The sequence below is a fragment of the Microcaecilia unicolor genome, unplaced genomic scaffold (genome assembly GCF_901765095.1).
Source record: "Microcaecilia unicolor unplaced genomic scaffold, aMicUni1.1, whole genome shotgun sequence".
NCBI lineage: Eukaryota > Metazoa > Chordata > Amphibia > Gymnophiona > Siphonopidae > Microcaecilia > Microcaecilia unicolor.
In genome coordinates this window covers 47,329-64,684 of record NW_021963209.1, presented here as the reverse complement: position 1 = coordinate 64,684, position 17,356 = coordinate 47,329, and the positions used below count along the sequence as shown (strand labels likewise).

General features: G+C 45.0%; 1 protein-coding gene across 1 annotated transcript in view; it reads left to right on the top strand.

The window, feature by feature from the left end:
• The window catches only part of LOC115459076 (natural resistance-associated macrophage protein 2-like), a gene marked incomplete at its 3' end in the record, with an annotated part of 70,224 nt that extends 53,390 nt beyond the window's left edge, over positions 1–16,834 (top strand). Inside the window, exon 4 of the mRNA XM_030188940.1 lies at positions 16,709–16,834. Within this exon, the coding sequence (XP_030044800.1) occupies positions 16,709–16,834 (126 nt within the window). The remainder of the gene's footprint in view (positions 1–16,708) is intronic.
• Between the last annotated feature and the right edge of the window lie 522 nt (positions 16,835–17,356).

The window sequence follows — 17,356 nt, the reverse complement described above, 5'->3', positions numbered from 1 at the left end:
GAAGATTGCTCTCAGGAGTCCATGCGGAGAACTGTTTGGGTCCTGGAGCTATTTGTGCTATGAGTTTGTGTTGTTGGGCAGACTGGCTGGACCATACTGGTCTTTATCTGCCATCATTTACTATGTTAATTATATATGTTACTAGGATTTGTTTTTAAATTACCCCAAGTACCATCTGCTCCCGGTTTAACAATTGGAGTTCATTGGAGCCCTGCTAGACACACAGGCATGAGCCTATCTCCCTGCTGAGAGCGGTCGCTGTAGTCGCTCTGGCCACTCGGGTTTGAACCAGTCAACAGGTTATGGCTTGGCAGATGTCGAAGTTGCTGGGCCACATGGCCTCCACAGTGCATATTGCACCCATGGCACATCTTCACATGAGAACTGCGCAATGGATTCTAGCTTCCCAATGTTAGGCCCCCAGGAACCTAGCAGATTTCTTCTGAATGACATCAGAGTTGGTTCAGTCCCTTCTCTGGTGGTCAGTTCAAACCAATTTGATGATGGGACTTCCATTCCAAATTGCTGAGCCCCAGAAGGTTCTGACAATGGATGCGTTCTGCCTGGGGTGGGGAGCTCATGTAGATGGGCTTCACACCCAAGGTGCTTGGTTAGCTCAGGTATCAGATCTTCAGATCAACCTCCTAGAGCTACGGACAATCTTGGAGTGCTCTGAAGGCTTTCAGAGAAAATCTGTTCAACCAAATTGTACTCATTCATGTGGACAATCAAGCTTCAATGTATTACACCAACAAATGCGGTACTGGATCATACCCTCTGTGTCAGCAGTCCATCTAGATGTGGCACTGGGCTGTCTAGAACAGGATAGTTCTCAGGGCCATATATCTGTTGGGCAAATCCAGCATCCTGACCAACAGACCGAGCAGGGTCATGCAGCCACATGAGTGGTCTCTCAGTATGAGTATTACCTGAGAGGTCTTATGAGCGTGGGGCACCCCCTTGGAGGATCTCTTCACCACACAGCTCAATCACAAAGTCCCCTCAGTACTGTTTCAGGATCAGGGCACATGATAGACTAGCGTCGGATGCCTTCCTCCTTCACTGGGGGAATGGTCTTCTGTATGCATATCCTACCATCCCTCTCATAGGGAAGACTTTGCTGAAACTCAAGCAAGACTGAGGAACCATGATTGTGATTGCTCCTTATTGGCTCAGGCAGATCTGATTCCCTCTTCTTCTGGAGTTATCCTCCAAAGAACCTTGGAGATTGGAGTGTTTTCTGAATTTCATCACGCAGAACGAGGGATCTCTTGTGCATCCGAACCTCCAGTCCCTGGCCCTCAGAGCCTGGATGTTGAGAGCTTAGAACTTGCTTCCTTGCATCTTCCTGAGGGTGTCTCCATGGTGTTGCTGGCTTTCAGGAAAGATTCCTCTAAGAGGTGTTACTCTTTTAAATGGAGGAGGCTTGCTGTTTTTGAGGGCAAGGCCCTAGATCTTATTTCTTTCCCTACACAGACCCTGCTTGAATACCCTCTTCATCTCTCTGAGTCTGGTTTTAAGACTAACTCCGTAAGGATTTACCTCTGTGCAGTTAGTGCTTACTTAACCATTGCTGTGTGGATGGTGAGCTCATCTCTGGACTGCCTGTAGTTATTCACTTCATGAGAGGTTTGCTGTTGAAAAACTCCCCTGTCAAACCTCTTCCTGTGTCACGGGACCTCAACGCCATCCTTACCCAGCTGATGAAAGTTCCTTTTGAACTGCTCTTCCTGTCATCTGAAGTACTTGACCTGGAAGGTTTTGTTTTTGGAGGCTGTTACTTCAGTTCACAAGGCCAGTGAACTTCAGGCCCTAATAGTGGATCTTACACTAAATTTCATCAAAACAGAGTAGTCCTCTACACTCACCCTAAGTTCCTGCCTAAGATGGTGAAGTTCCATCTGAACCAGTCGATCGTTCTTCAGACATTTTTTCTCAAATCTCATGCCCATCCTGGCGAGAGCGCACTGCACACATTAGACTGCAATCGAGCGTTAGCGTTTTACTTCTAGCAGACTAGGCCTTACAGACAGTCCACCCAGCTATTTGCTTCTTTTGATCCCAACAGGGTGGGGGTCGCCATCAGGAAATGCACAGTCTCCATTTGGCTAGCAGATTGCATTTCTCTTACTTAAGCTCAGGCTGCACTGTGACTCTTGAGGATCATGTCAAGGCTCATAATGTCAGAGCCATGGCTTCGTTGGTAGCCTGCTTGAGGTCAACCTGTATAGAAGAATTTTCAAAGCTGTAACATGGTTATTAGTCCACACATTCACATCTTACTATTGCCTAGAACATGATAATCAAGACGATCTTTGGTTTGGACAGACAGTTATGCAGAATTTATTTGGTGCCTAGAATCCACCCCCCTAGTCTCATTTTGTTCTGTTCCAGGTTGCACTCTCACACAGTATGTATATAGTTTCAGGTTGATTACTATTTTGACCTCGCCTTTGCGAGGTCCTATTGTCCTACTGTTTTTTTCTGTGACCTTGTAGCTAGGGATTCCCACATGTGAGAATATGGCCTGTGTGTCCTTGGAGAAAGAAGGGATTCTTACCTGTAGCAGGTATTCTCCAAGGACAGCAGGCCATTCATTCTCACATTGACCTTCCACCTCCCTTTGGATTTGTCTCCTGTACTGATAACTGTACCATTGTACTGCTGGTCCCGTGCTTTTGCGGTGGGCAGGAAGGGACTCTCACATGCATGGTGGGGACGCTGGTGCATATCTTAAAGCTGTACTACCCTATTTCAATTATTCTGTGTTGGGTGATGTGGATTATGTCGCCCAAATGTGAGAATGAATGACCTTCTGTCCTTGGAGAATACTTGCTACAGTACAGGTAAGTATTCCTGCTTTATCTGAGGACAAGCAAGATAGTAGTTCTCACAGCATGGGTGATATTGACGAGCTCATGTGGGATGCTTTACAGTGTGCCACTTCTTGCCTGCCACTGTTTTGGGACTGTACCTGCAGAGCTGGTTGGACATATATCAGTGGAGCTCGCCTCAATGTGACATTTTCTATAAATGTATGCTTTTGTAAGTTGTGTTTTTTTTTCTTTGTGTCCTATCACTTTTTTGCAGTACCTTTTTTTTCCCCCATTAGCATCTTAGTTTTTTGTTGGGTTTCAAGTTTCCCTTATTTATTGGCATTGCCCAGTGTAAGACTTGCAGGGACCTCAGACTTCTGATCAGGGTAGTCATTTGATTTCTTAGCAGCTATTTAGGAGCAATATATCTCGAAAAAAAAGCATCCAGGCTTTAAGATGGGCACCTGGTGCAACAGGACCATATCTATACCTAATACCCATAACTGGTGCCTGCATTCCTAGAGTTCGACCATTTTCCCTCTCGTCATAAATTGTGCTCATTGATGTCCAAGAGTTTTCATTGTTGAGAGAAGCAGCATGAATGTATTTTTGGTGCTGAGAAGTCTGGTCTATTATCACTGGAATTAGGAGCATCGATCTTCATGGTTCCTGGGGATGCATTGACATCAGGAGTTCACTGTTCATCTTCAACAGCCATTGGGACCATTCATCTTCTGTGTCTTGCCCTAAGAAGAGGATTAGTTCTTAATTTCATCAATTCTGAGGGTTTTAGATGTTGAATGCCAGATGCAGGCCGGGTTACATCAACAGCGCCTCATTGGAGTCCAGTGTCACAAGCATTGAACTTGCTAGTGTCCTCAAAATGTTCTAATGTGAAGATTTAAGCATTTTCCCTGGTATTAGATGGGTGTAACAGCCTCCAAGGGCCTGAGATATGACCCCCGATACTCGTCAGGTGACTCAGGAGGATATGTCGGCTGCTACTGTTTTTCTTATTCCTTTGTTGATGGTTGTCTTTGAGGAGCAACTCACGAGGATATTTAATGAGTGGATTGCGTTCTACTTTGCTTGGCACAATGTTTCAGCTTCAGTGTTGATGTAGAGAGACATCCAGCGGGCCCTCGAGACTCTCATGTTGCCTACAGGGGGATGCATTGACACCGACACCTCAAAGGGCCTTGAAATTGATCTACTGCATTTCTGATCTCCAGTCCATTTGAGGAGAAAGCTTCACCAAGGCATTGGAGACCCTTTGTGTCTTAATTCCCACTTCCAAGACAGACGATAAACAGTAGACTTGATTAATAAGATCAGTGTGTTTTATAATTCAGAAAGCCTTTATTGTGTGCAACCACAAACACCCAATGTGGCTATGTTTCAGGGAACCTGTATCAGGGGTGCATAAACTATAAAACATAAGAAATATTGTTGATGTCGTCTGATTTCACAAACCTTGAAAAAAAACATAACATATCAAAAATGTGTTGAATCTCGCAAAATTATCCAACTATCCATCAAATTTCTGTAAACAAACATAAGACACTTGAGGAAATGCTGTATGATGTGACCCAGAAAAGCATATAAGCATGTTTATACATTTAATTTGGGGCAAGAATTAAATTGGACCAACTGCCATTAAATTCCTCCTAGAGGAAATTGAAGGATAAATCTCTTGTAGAACACTCCATTGAAAGATTTCTGATTTTATTACATTTTTACTTGAATTTATCATGGAGGGGGGGATATTGATTTGAAGCTATTACAAATGGAGCAACGGTATTTTTAGGTTAATATTATTGCTCTAAATGGACTTAATCAAGAAATTGACTTGGGATTTTTCTTTTAATTTTATATACTTGTATGGCTATATGTTGATGTATAGAAAAGGGATATAGTGATACCAGTTTTTGCTCTGCCCGAGAAACCATTCCTGGTGGTTTGATGGTGTGACCCAGAAGGGTTGTGATTCATAACATTTTAATGTAACGATTTATGAAGTCAACTTTTTTTTTTTTTTTGTCCATTTGATCTGTTTAGCTAATTTATAGGCCCTTTTACTAAACTGTGGCATTTTTTCTACTTACTACGTTTTAACACAAAAATTAATGTGTGGCAAGTGGAAAGCCTTTGTGGTAAATGCTGGGGGTGTGTCCTGCATCTGCCCTGTATTTACTGCACAGGGAAGAGTTACTGCATTGCATGGCATGGCAGCACATTACATGTGGTGCCTTATAGCACAGGTGTTTCCATGCTATCAGGTACTTCATGTAATGCAGTGCTGGGCCACAGTAAATAGACTGCTGTGGTGGCGCCGCACACCTCCACCCCCGCATATTTGCTCCTGAGTCCGTTCCCCCAAGTTGGAAACCATTCTCTTTCCCCCACTCCCCTTCTCCAGGTAGGTCCTGGGAGAGGGGAGTGGGTTAGAGTGTAGGCCCCTGCAGGGGCTCGATGTTATGTCAAGAGAACCTGGATTTTCATTGGGGTATGTGAGGAGCATCAGGGTTGAGATTGGAGTTTGCTGGCAGTGTTGAAATTGCGATTGTGAGGGGGAATTGGAAAGGGAGGGGCTGACCTTGGTAGAGGGGTTTGAAAGGCCAGGGAGTTGAGCTGTGGTAGTTTAAAGAGGTCTGCAGTAGTGATACTGGACTGCTGATAGCGCAGCTGCAGTTACTGCCACCTCAGTAAGTTCAGTTGTGCGATTGATAGTTGTGATAGCTAGTGCATGGTACCAAGCCATACACTAGCTGTCACAGCTGTTCTCACTGGCTGATGTCATGCAGATCTTGCCCACTTTGTGTTAGACAGCTAACAAAAGATTTTTAATGCAAAGGCTTCTGTATATTATCATCATAGCTAAGAGCTTTGATTCAAGGCCTGACTTTGGTTCAGGATCTAAAATGAGAGAAAACCTTACAGGCCCATGACTCTAACCTGAACTCCAGTGTGACTGCAGAACGTATGATCTGTTGTGACACTCTCATGCAGCAGAATGAGGAAAGGGTGTAGGTGGAAAGACAGAGTAACATCATTTGACAACATGGTGGTCATAGATGTTCTGCAGTTGACAGAACAAGATAATTCCTCAGGAAAATTACCTAGCTTTCTAAGAAAAGGTAGTCCATTATATTATTAGCATGAGATTGAAGGGGAGCAGACTCAAGAAAAATGTCAGGAAGTATTTTTTCACGGAGAGAGTAGTGGATGCTTGGAATGCCCTCCCGCAGGAGGTGGTGGAAATGAAAACGGTAACGGAATTCAAACATGCGTGGGATAAGCATAAAGGAATCCTGTGCCGAAGGAATGGATCTTCAGGAGCTTAGTCAAGATCGGGAGGCGGGGCTGTGGTTGGGAGGCGGGGATAGTGCTGGGCAGACTTATACAGTCTGTGCCAGAGCCGGTGGTGGGCAGCGGGACTGGTGGTTGGGAGGCGGGGATAGTGCTGGACAGACTTGTACGGTCTGTGCCAGAGCCGGTGGTTGGGAGGCAGGGCTGGTGGTTGGGAGGCGAGGATAGTGCTGGGCAGACTTATACGGTCTGTGCCAGAGCCGGTGGTTGGGAGGAGGGGCAGGTGGTTGGGAGGCAGGGATAGTGCTGGGCAGACTTATACGGTCTGTGCCCTGAAGAGCACAGGTACAAATCAAAGTAGGGTATACACAAAAAGCAGCAAATATGAGTTATCTTGTTGGGCAGACTGGATGGACCGTGCAGGTCTTTTTCTGCCGTCATCTACTATGTTACTATGTAAGTAAATAATAGCTATTAGCATTTCCAAGAAGAACTAACCAACTCATTACCATAGTCAATCAGTGTTAACCATTATATTAGCATATATCCAAGTCATTGTAATTCATGGAAGCCACATTGTGCCTGCATTTGTTGGGAAATGTGGTGTAGAAATGAACCATAAATAAATAAATGGGATTATTGTCAGATTACCTATGTATGACCTGTTATGTTAATGAACGTATATAAGTGAGTGTAATTCCAATTTCAATAGGGAGAGACATCACAGCCAGTACCTTTGTGCAAGCAGAGCTGCTCTCCCATGAGAAACCATTGGCAAGTAATAATAGAAGAATTGTCCTTCTTGTAAGGAATAAATCCTATTGCTTTCTCATAAGTAGTCTTGAGTCTTTTATATCTGCAAATTGGCTTTGCCTGGTAATTTGGGGTGGAGGCGAAAAAGAACCTAAATAAAACATTAGAGACTCATACCCAGAGAACACATATGTGTAGCTGTGGTACTGTACTCCCATAAGCAATTGACTGTACAAATATTTTGAGAATAATAAATACAAGTATTTGATTGCTTGTATGTTCTTTGGAGTCTCAGATACAGCAGTACTTTTGTATAGCAATGTTCCGTACTCCCAGTGAGATATCACTGATCTGCTAATTGTACAAATACTTGATAAGAAATAAGGTATCTAATTAAATTCCTAAAGAGATGCAGCCTTGGGTGATATATTTCTTCCTAGGTATTGGTGGGTGGACCACCATATTAGGAAGGATAAATTCACCCTAAATAATTCACTTCCTTTTTAGCACAGAATACCCCATGTTATTCTGCTTAATGCAGCTTAGTAAAAAGGCCCCTTAATTTTATCGTGTAATTTTATAGAGTAGTCTTGTATCATAAAAGGCATCACTGTAGCATCCTTAAATATGCGATGTGATTTATATTATCCAGATTAAGTAATAGGATGAGATTTGATTTATAATTAATTTTATAATTAATTGAATATAACCTTTCCTGTAACCTGATGAGGTTATGCAACATAATTTTTGATTGAAGAAATGGGGTTTTAGAATTTCATTGCTTTAAGTAAAAGGGATATAGTGTTATGAACTTGAAATACTGCCTTTCTGTGATACAACCAAAGCAATTTATATATTCTATGCAGGTACTTTCTCTGTCTTGGGGCTCACAATCTATTTTTGTACCTGGGGCACCCAGGGTCGCAAGGAGCCACAGTGGGATTTGAACCTAGTTTCCCAGGTTGTCAGTTCACTACACTAACCATAAGGCTACTCCTAAGTAATTTGGAAGCAACACCTGGTAGCATTAGCACAGTATCATTGTGCATAAATCAGATTTGTGAACTAGTACAGCATTTTAGGAGTTGCTGCTTTATTATATTTTTGACAACTCTAATATGGAATGAGTTAAGGGAGATTTCTCATCAGAAGAATATACCTCAAAGTTCATTTAGGGATCTGGTTTGCAATTAGTAATTTTTAATAACTACATAATCTGTTGCCATTTTCATTTTTTAATTGATTTTAAACTTTGCAGTTCTCTTTAGTGGACATTATAATTACTTGTCACAGTATTGAAATTAGGATAGCAAACTGTCTTGTCAGCATTTGTTGTATGTAGTAAAGGTTTTCTGAATTACTAGCAAGACCACTGTATCTTTTTTTTTTTTTTTTGTCCAATTTTATTAAAATTTTGGTCATAACTTACAAACAGATAAGATGGTTATACACACCAGTGAACTGAAACAACTGTCACCTCTTTCAAGCCCCAGCTCCCACCCCCACCCCCCACCCCCATCCCATCTCATCTCAGATTAATAGAGCAAGCTGTATTTATTCTCCAGAAGGCCTTGGTTCTTATGGAAGACCAATGTAGTTTATAAAGTCTGCTGTTTTATTGACTGTGTTGGTGTGTGGACCTTGCTTCTCTATTTCTCACTCAGGCCCAAGGTCTGATTTCAGTGACAGTAGGTGGAGAGACAGGCAAAGGGTCTGATTTCAGTGTCAGTGGGTGGAGAGACAGGCAAAGACCCAAACTACTTCTCCAGAGTTTTTCCTGGGTTTGACTGTGAGCACTCCTGGGACTCTAATTATGAGCCAGATGTTTAATCTAAAGAGGGCTCATTAGAACCATCTTCCCCGCAAGACAGAAGAAAATCTCCCCTGTAGGAGCTCTTATTCATTGATATATTTTTTAAGGGAAATGGCTGAGTCTGTGCCATTTAAGTCATGTCACAGCTTATGATGTTGGAGCTATGGCAGCATCAGTCTTTGCAAGGCTGAAACATGAATATGTTCGTACATTCACAACCCACTATAGATTTGAGCAGCCAGTCCTCCAGAATCTCTTTGGGGATTAATTCTAACTCCATCTCCTATAGGTCCATTTCTTTTCTGTTCCAGGCTACCGTTGAACAAGAAAAAAAAAAGAAAAGAAAAGATGTAAACTATTTAAAAAGCTAGTTAGCACCAAAACTTTGTTGATTTTTGGTATTTGCCTGCTGCAGCTCCTTATTTTTCCTTTTTCTGTTTAAGGCAAGCCTGTAGCTAGGGAGTCCCCAGGCTGTGTGAGAGCTTGCTATCCTGCTTGTCCTCTGAGAAAACCATGTTACTTATTTGTAGCAGGCATAGTTGGTGGACAGCAGGATACAAGTTCTCATATACCCACCCGCATCCCTAAGGAGTTGTATTGTACTAAGGCTAAGCATATTGAGGTGGTCCCTTATGAGAACTGTAAGTTGGAAGTGGCATCCATGAGTGGTGGAGTGACTCAAAAGCTCTAGCTATTTTTAAAGATGGAGAAGCTTCCCACAGGGGGTTCCGTTGGTGACATCACCTATGCTATGAGGATGTGTGTCCTGCTGTCTATGGAGAACACCTTCTACAGGTAAGTAACTTTTGCAACCTGAGTGTTACATGCTCATGTAGATTGTAAAATTACCCAGGGGTATATATGCATATAAGTAGGTGTGTTTTAAAGCATAACACCTGTTTTTATCTGATAGTTCTGGAGGTGGTGAACAGGCAGATTGGGTGAGACCAGCACCTGTACATGCATTTTCTCTGAGGACAAGCAGGCTCTCATATTCTCACGTGTGGGTAGACGCCGATCCATGGTGTATGGTCTGGCATTTATGCCCAAGTAATAAAAACACAAAAGAGCTTTGTGAAGCGTGAACCGTGCTCCACTGTGCATGAGTGAGTGCCTTCCCGCCTGCTGTGAGAACGCGGTTTCCTCGGTTTTGTTTTCTCTGCAAGAAGAGAGGCTGCACTTTTTTTGGTGTCTCTTCACAGGTTTGGTCTTTTGAGCTTTTTGAATGCTTTCAGCCTTTTTACATTAAAAAAAAAAAGAAAAGAGAGAAAAAGAAGTCCCTTTGTTTTTATGAGTTTCTTTTGACTGCTTTTAAGTTTTCTTTATTTTTCGATGTGGGCTGCCTTTAGGCCCCGACTCCAATCAGAAACTCACTTTTTTGTGCCTTTGCCCCTTTTTCAGGCAGCATTGAGCTGTTTGATTTGGCCAGCGAGGTCTTCCTCTCCATGTCCATGAAGACTCTCAGTGACAGTGTTGTACCCGGTGCAGATGGACCATCTTGGGAAAAGACTCCCATTCTTGGTGTCTGCAGTGTCTTGGGCCCAACCGTAGCCCTGCTAACTGTGTTCTCTGTCTTCGAATAAAGAAGAGGGCCCAGGTTTCCCGGGAGGCTCAATGCGAGAAGATTTTTGGAGCCAGGTCCGAATCCTCGACGTTGGCTTCAAGGTTGGAGGCATCGACGTCAAGTGTCGCACCAGTATCGGGAGTATCGATTAAGCATGGCTGATTTGAGACCTGTAGACACTGGGAACAGTGAGTCATCGAGTGGGTCTCCACATATCTCTATGCCTCCTGCTGTGCAGGCTCACCGGGACCGTCCATCATCGGACCTGACCCCGAGGCGACATGAGGATTTGACGTCGTCTTTCTCGGCACTGAGGGGCATGTTTTGATGTTCTTCGGGCGAGGGCTAAGAAGCACTATCACTGGTCATCCTCGATACACGGTGCTGGGAGCTTGGTGGCTCTGAAGGACACAGCATCTGAGAAGTGTTGGCGCCAGGAGGACTGCTCTCTCTCCATCCAGGAGGTGCCGATGCAATTGTCTCCAAGCAGCTGAGATCCTGCTTCTGTATGGGCCCCAGTGGTTCTGCAACCTATGCCTCAGCTGATGCCCCAGCTTTGCCTGATGTCAGCCCTCAGTGAGCGCACCCGTGCCTTTCTCCCTGAACTTCTGGATGGCCTCATGCAGCGATGTGCTACAGTATCAGAGGTGCTTGCACCTGCCATACCTCCCGCTGCGGCCCTTCCTGATCCTCAGACTGTGGTGTGGAATCCAACACTGGCATCACTTGTTGTCCCGGTGTCGACTGCCACCCAGGCTAGCACCCCTCCAATATCAGTGGAGGAAGCTTTGCTGGTGTCGAGGTGGGAGCCATTCTCTCGATGCCACTCTTGGACATGGTTCCTCAGCATCGAGGCAGTCTGGGTCTCGGTCATCTTGTAGAGAGATTTTATCAGACACCGAGGAGGAGTGCTCATGGGAATCAGAGGAGGATCTCAGATACTTTTCCTCTGACAAGTCTTATGGGATCCCTTCTGAGCCCTCTCCACCACCTGAAAGCCTCTCCCATCTTTTGTGGGGGAAATGGCTGAGGTTGTTCCATTCCCTGTAGAAGTGAAAGATGAACCCAGGGCCAAGATGCTTGAGGTCCTGGACTAAACTTCCCCTCCTAAAGAGGCAGTGACGGCTCCTCTCCACAAGGTACTCAAGGCAGTCCTCATTAGGAACTGGGCATCCCTTCTGTTGGTCCCTGTTGTCCCTAAGAAGATTGACACCCAGTACCAGATCCACAATGAGCCTGGGTTTATGAGACCTCAGTTGCCTCATGACTCTATGGTTGTGGAATCTGCTCTCAAAAGAGCCAGGAATACTAGGGACTTTGCTCTTGTACTAAAAGTTCTGAAGCTGTGCTGGGCAGACTTCTATGGTCTGTGCCCTGAGAATGGGAAGGACAAATCAAGCTTGAGTATACATATAAGGTATCGCATACCATGTAAAATGAGTTTATCTTGTTGGGCAGACTGGATGAACTGTACAGGTGTTTGTCTGCCATCATTTACTGTGTTACTATATGCCTCGGCTCCTCCAGGCAGAGAAGCTAGAACCCCAGATTCTTTTGGGAGAAAGATGTACCAGGCCTCTATGCTCATCTTCCGCATTCAGTTATACCAGCTCTTCACAAGTGTTTACTTGCGGAACTCGGTGAGACAGCTGTCTGACGTGGTCGATACGCTCCCTCCGAACCAGGCCAAGCCTTTTCGCCATTTGGTCAAGCAGCAGAAGGCGTGTCGAAAGTTCTTGGCCAGGGTCACTTACGACACTTTTGATATGGCATCCAGGATCTCTGCTCAAAGTATAGCAATGTGCCGACTCATGGCTGCGTGTTTCTGACTTGGAACATTCTGTTCAGCAGAGGTTGGTGGATGCCCCTTGCCGGGGGGGGGGGGGGGGGGAGGAGGATAGTCTTTTTGGCATGAAGGTTGAGGAGGTCGCTGACCAGATCAAGGAACACACTGATACCATCTCTTGTCTCTCCCGCCTTCTGCATCTACTTCCTCATCTAGGAGGTTTTTTGGCAAGTCAAGGAGTGGTCCCTACTATTACTGTAGGCGTAAGTACAGTCCTTTGGCTCGCCAGTCTGCTGAGGCTCAGCCCCAGCGCGCTCGTTCTCGTCAACAGTGTGCGCCTAAGGCCCCAGCTGTTCCCCAGTCAAAGCAAGGGACAAGTTTTTGACTCACTCCAGCAGAGCATAGCTGCAGTACAAGTGTCCATTCCGGACAACTTGCTGGTCGGGGGGAAGGGTAAACGTTTTTCACCAAAGGTGGCCTCTCATAACCTCTGACTGATGGGTTCTTCAAATAGTCCATCTCGGGTACACCCTCAATTGGCATTCCAAACCTCCAAAATGCCCACCAAGTGCTCATCCATTCAGCTCTCAGCACGGCAGGCACTTGCAGAGGAACTCTCCGCCATTCTGAAGGCCCATGTGGTTGAACCCATTCCACTAGGGGAAGAAGGGCAGGGATTCTATTCCAGGTACTTCCTTGTGCAAAAAAAGACAGAGGGAATGCGTCCCCTCCTAGACCTAAGGGCCCTGAACAAATTTCTAGTCCGAGAAAAGTTCAGGATGGTTTCCCTGGGCATCCTTCTCCCAATTATTCAGAAAAATGATTGGCTGTGCTCGCTGGACGTAAAGGACACATATACTCATATCCCGATACTTGCTGCCCACCTGAAGTATCTTTGATTTTGGCTGGGAACGCTTCACTTTCAGTACTGTGTGTTGCCTTTTGGCCTTGTGTGAGCTGCTAGGGTCTTCACTAAGTGTCTAGTGGTAGTCGCAGCATCACTGCGCAGACTGGGAGTCCATGTGTTCCTGTATCTCGACGATTGGCTGGTGAAGAGTACCTCAGAGGGTAGTGCTCAGGAGTCCATGCGGATGACTATTCGGGTGCTTAAGCTACTAGGGTTCGTTTTAAACTACCCCAAGTCCCATCTACATCCTGTCCAGAAATTGGAATTCATAGGAGCCCTGCTCGATACATAGAAGGTTCGAGCCTATCTCCTGGAGGCCAGAGCAGACAATCTAGTCTTGCTGGCGTCCAAGCTTCGTGCCTCTCAGCAGGTGACAGCTCAGCAGATGTTGAGATTGCTGCACCACATGGCCTCCACAGTGTGCGTTACATCCATACCACGTCTTCATGTGAGACCAGCTCAATGGATCTTGGCTTCTCAGTGGCATCAAGCCAGGGAAAACCTGGAAGATGTCATCTAAGTGTCCCCAGAGCTTGCTCGCTCTCTCCAGTGGTGGACAATTCGATCCAATTTGACTCTGGGACTTCCATTCCAAATTCCTCAGCCACAAAAAGTGCTGATGACGGATGCATCTCTTCTGGGATGGAGAGCTCATGTTGATGGGCTTCACACTCAAGGAACTTGATCCCTCCAGGAAACTAATCTTCAGATCAACCTCCTGGAGGTTAGAGCAGTCTGGAATGCTTTAAAGGCTTTCAGAGATCTGTTGTCCTGCCAAATTATTCTAATTTAAACAGGCAATCCGGTTGCAGTGTATTATATCAGCAAGCAGGGGGGCACTGGATCACACTCTCTGTGTCAGGAAGTTGTCCGGAAGTGGCATTGTGTGTGCCAGCATCCTTGTTCCTTCGAGCCACTTATGTGACGGGCTCAAACAACACCCTGGCCGACAGATTGAGCAGGATAATGCAACCACGTGAGTGGTCTCTTTACATTGGCATGACCCGAAAGATCTTCCGAGCGTGGAACACCCCCTCAGTGGACCATTTTGCCTCTCAGATCAACCACAAGGTCCTTCAGTTCTGTTCCAGGCTTCAGGCCCACGACAGACTAGCGTCAAACGCCTTCCTCAGTTGGGTGACAGGTCTACTGTATATTTATCCTCCGATACCTCTAGTAGGAAAAACTTGAAACTCAAGCAAGACTGCGGAACCATAATTCTGATTGCGCCTTACTGGCCGAGACAGATTTGGTTCCCTCTTCTTCTGGAATTATCCTCTGAAGAACCGTAGCGATTGGAGTGTTTTTTTACCCTCATCACTCAGAACGAGGTTTGCTTCTACATCCCAACCTCCAGTCTCTGGCTGTCACTGCTTGGATGTTGAGAGCTTAGAATTCACTTCCTTGGATCTTTTGGAGGGTGTCTTCCGGTTTTGCTGGCTTCAAGGAAAGATTCCACTGTGATGTTCTTTTAATGGAGGAGGTTTGCCATCTGGCATGAGAGCAAGGCCCTAGATCCTCTTACTTGTCTTACACAGACCCTTCTTGAGTATCTTCTACACTTGTCAGAGTCTGCTCTCAAGACCAACTCCGTAAGGGTTCACCTTAGTGCAATTAGTGCTTATCAACATGTAGAAGGTAAGCCTATCTCTGGACAGCCTTTAGTTCGCTTCATGAGAGGTTTGTTTTTCAAAGCCCCCTGTCAAACGTCCACCAGTGTCATGGGATCTCAACGTCATTCTCATCCAGCTGATGAAAGCTCCTTTTGAGCCACTGAATTCCTGCTTTCTGAAGTACTTGACCTGGAAGGTTGTTTTCTTGGTGTCTGTTACTTCAGCTCATAGGGTCAGTGATCTTCATGCCTTAGTAGTGGATGCAACTTATACTAAGTTTCATCACAACAGAGTAGTCCTCCGCACGCACCCTAAGTTCCTGCCAAAGGTGATGTCTGAGTTCCATCTGAACCAGTCGATTGTCTTGCCAACATTCTTTCCCCGACCTCATTCCCATCCTGGTGAAAGCAGCTTGCACACCTTGGATTGCAGGAAAGCATTGTCCTACTATGTGGAGCAGACAAGGCCCCACAGACAGTCCACCCAGCTTTTTGTTTCTTTTGATCCCAACAGAATGAAGGTTGCTATCGAGAAAGGCAGCATCTCAATTTGGCTGGCATTTCCTTCACTTATGCCCAGGCTTGGTTGGCCTTACATGGTCATGTCAAGGCTCATAATGTCAGAGCCTTGGCTCAATCAGTAGTCCACTTGAGGTCAGCCTTCATTGAAGAAATTTGAAAAGCTGCAACTTGGTCTTTAATCCACACATCTCATTACTGCCTTGAGCAGGGTACCTTACACGACAGTCGGTGTTGCAGAATCTGTCTGGGGTGTAGAAACCAACTCCACACTCCTAGGCCTGTTTTGTTCCAGGCTGCACTCTCATTCAGATACAGTTTCAGGTTAATCTGTGTAATGTCCTTGCCATTGCGAGGCCCAGTTGACCATTGTTTGTTGTTTTGGGTGAGCCTGGATGCTAGGGATTCTCCATGCATGAGAATATGCAAGCCTGCTTGTCCTCGGAGAAAGCGAAGATACATCTGTATTTTCCTTATTTTGCTTTAAAATTAAACTGAGGGAACTGCATTCTTGTGGCGGGCGGGAAGGCCCTCACGCATGTGCAGTGGAGTGCGGCTCGTGCTTCACAAAACTGCTTTTTTTTAACTTGGGCATAAATGCCAGACCGGACGATGCAGATCGGCGTCTACCCACATGTGAGAATATGAAGCCTGCTATCCTAGGAGAATACCTGCTACAGGTAAGTATCTTCACTTTATATACACAGACTTGCCTCCCTGAAAGCTGCCACACAAGTTATACCTGTTCTTATGTAGATAATTTTATAAAGATGCATAGATGCAAAATGTGTCTATTTGTCTTGACTGTTTAAGCTCCCTTTTATAAAAAAAAATACATTCAAAATATATAGGGGTTGAACTTTCAATAAACTGTACTATACTAATACTCGTTATGAAATGCTGATAGTTCCCTCTTCCCTCATCTCAAAGAAAGCTTCAATTAAATACAGAACAATTCTATAAGCTGGTATCTGGAGAAGGGCACCTCTTGTGTCAAAGGCACCATTAATTGACATGCACATATTTGCACTTGGTTCTGTTCTATAGGATAGCGCCTAAGTGCCATAATGCCTAACTGCAAGGGTATAGGAGTGGAGGAGTAGCCTAGTGGTTAGTGCAGCGGACTCTGATCCTGGGGAACTGGGTTCGATTCTCACTGCAGCTCCTTCTGATTCTGGGCAAGTCACTTTAACCCTCCATTGTCCCAGGTACAAATAAGTACCTGTATATAATATGTAAACCGTAGTTGGAAAAACCACAGAAAAGCGGTATATAAGTCCCATTCCCTTTCCCTTACATGTGGGTGGGCAATTGTCAAGTCTCCCGTTTTATGTGCATAGTTTTATAGAATGCTATAAATGTATGCACATCACTTGAGGACACCTAGGCATTCTAAATTACACCTGCCATTGACATGGCATAAGAGGCTTCACCTAAACATGGGTATGCCAATGCTGACTTAGCCTAGTATTAATAACAGAATCGTAGTGCCAAAACAGCGTTATAGAATTGGAATTAAGCACCTTGCATTGGGGTTCCTAGACTGAAGCGCTAATTTATAGAATTATCTTGACGAAAATAATAGTAAAGTACGGAATCATATAACCTTTTTGTTTTGTTGATTTCTAGTATCCTCGGTTTAGCTTCCGCAAACTCTGGGCCTTCACAGGGCCAGGTTTTTTGATGAGCATTGCTTATTTGGATCCAGGAAACATTGAGTCTGATTTACAATCTGGAGCAGTGGCTGGATTTAAGGTAGGAAACCGAGTCCTTCAAAATGTATATTAAAACCTTCTTGCAAATTTTTTTTTAAACTTTCATAGTTATTGAACTTTTTTTTGTTGGTTTTGGAGGGGGGGGGGAGTTTATTCATCCTCTCCTTAGCCCTTGAGAGAGTGGCTTTATATTTATTTAAATACTAGTAAAAAAGGCCCGTTTCTGACACAAATGAAACGGGCACTAGCAAGGTTTTCCTCGGAGTGTGTATGTTTGGGAGAGTGTATGTGAGAGTGACTGTTTGAGAGTCAGAATGAAAGTGTGAGTGTGTTTGTGAGAGAGTGTGTGCAAGTGTGTATGTGAGACACAGTGTGATAGAGAGTGTGTGTGTGTGCCCATCCATGCTCCTCTGTCTCCTGCCCCCTCCATTCATCCCTTTCCAGCAATTCCCCTCTCTCCCTGAGCCCTGCCCTCCCAATCCATGGCCATCCATGTTACTCTGTCACCTGCCCCCTCCATTCATCCCTATCCAGCATTTCCCCTCTCTGCCTGAGGCCTGCC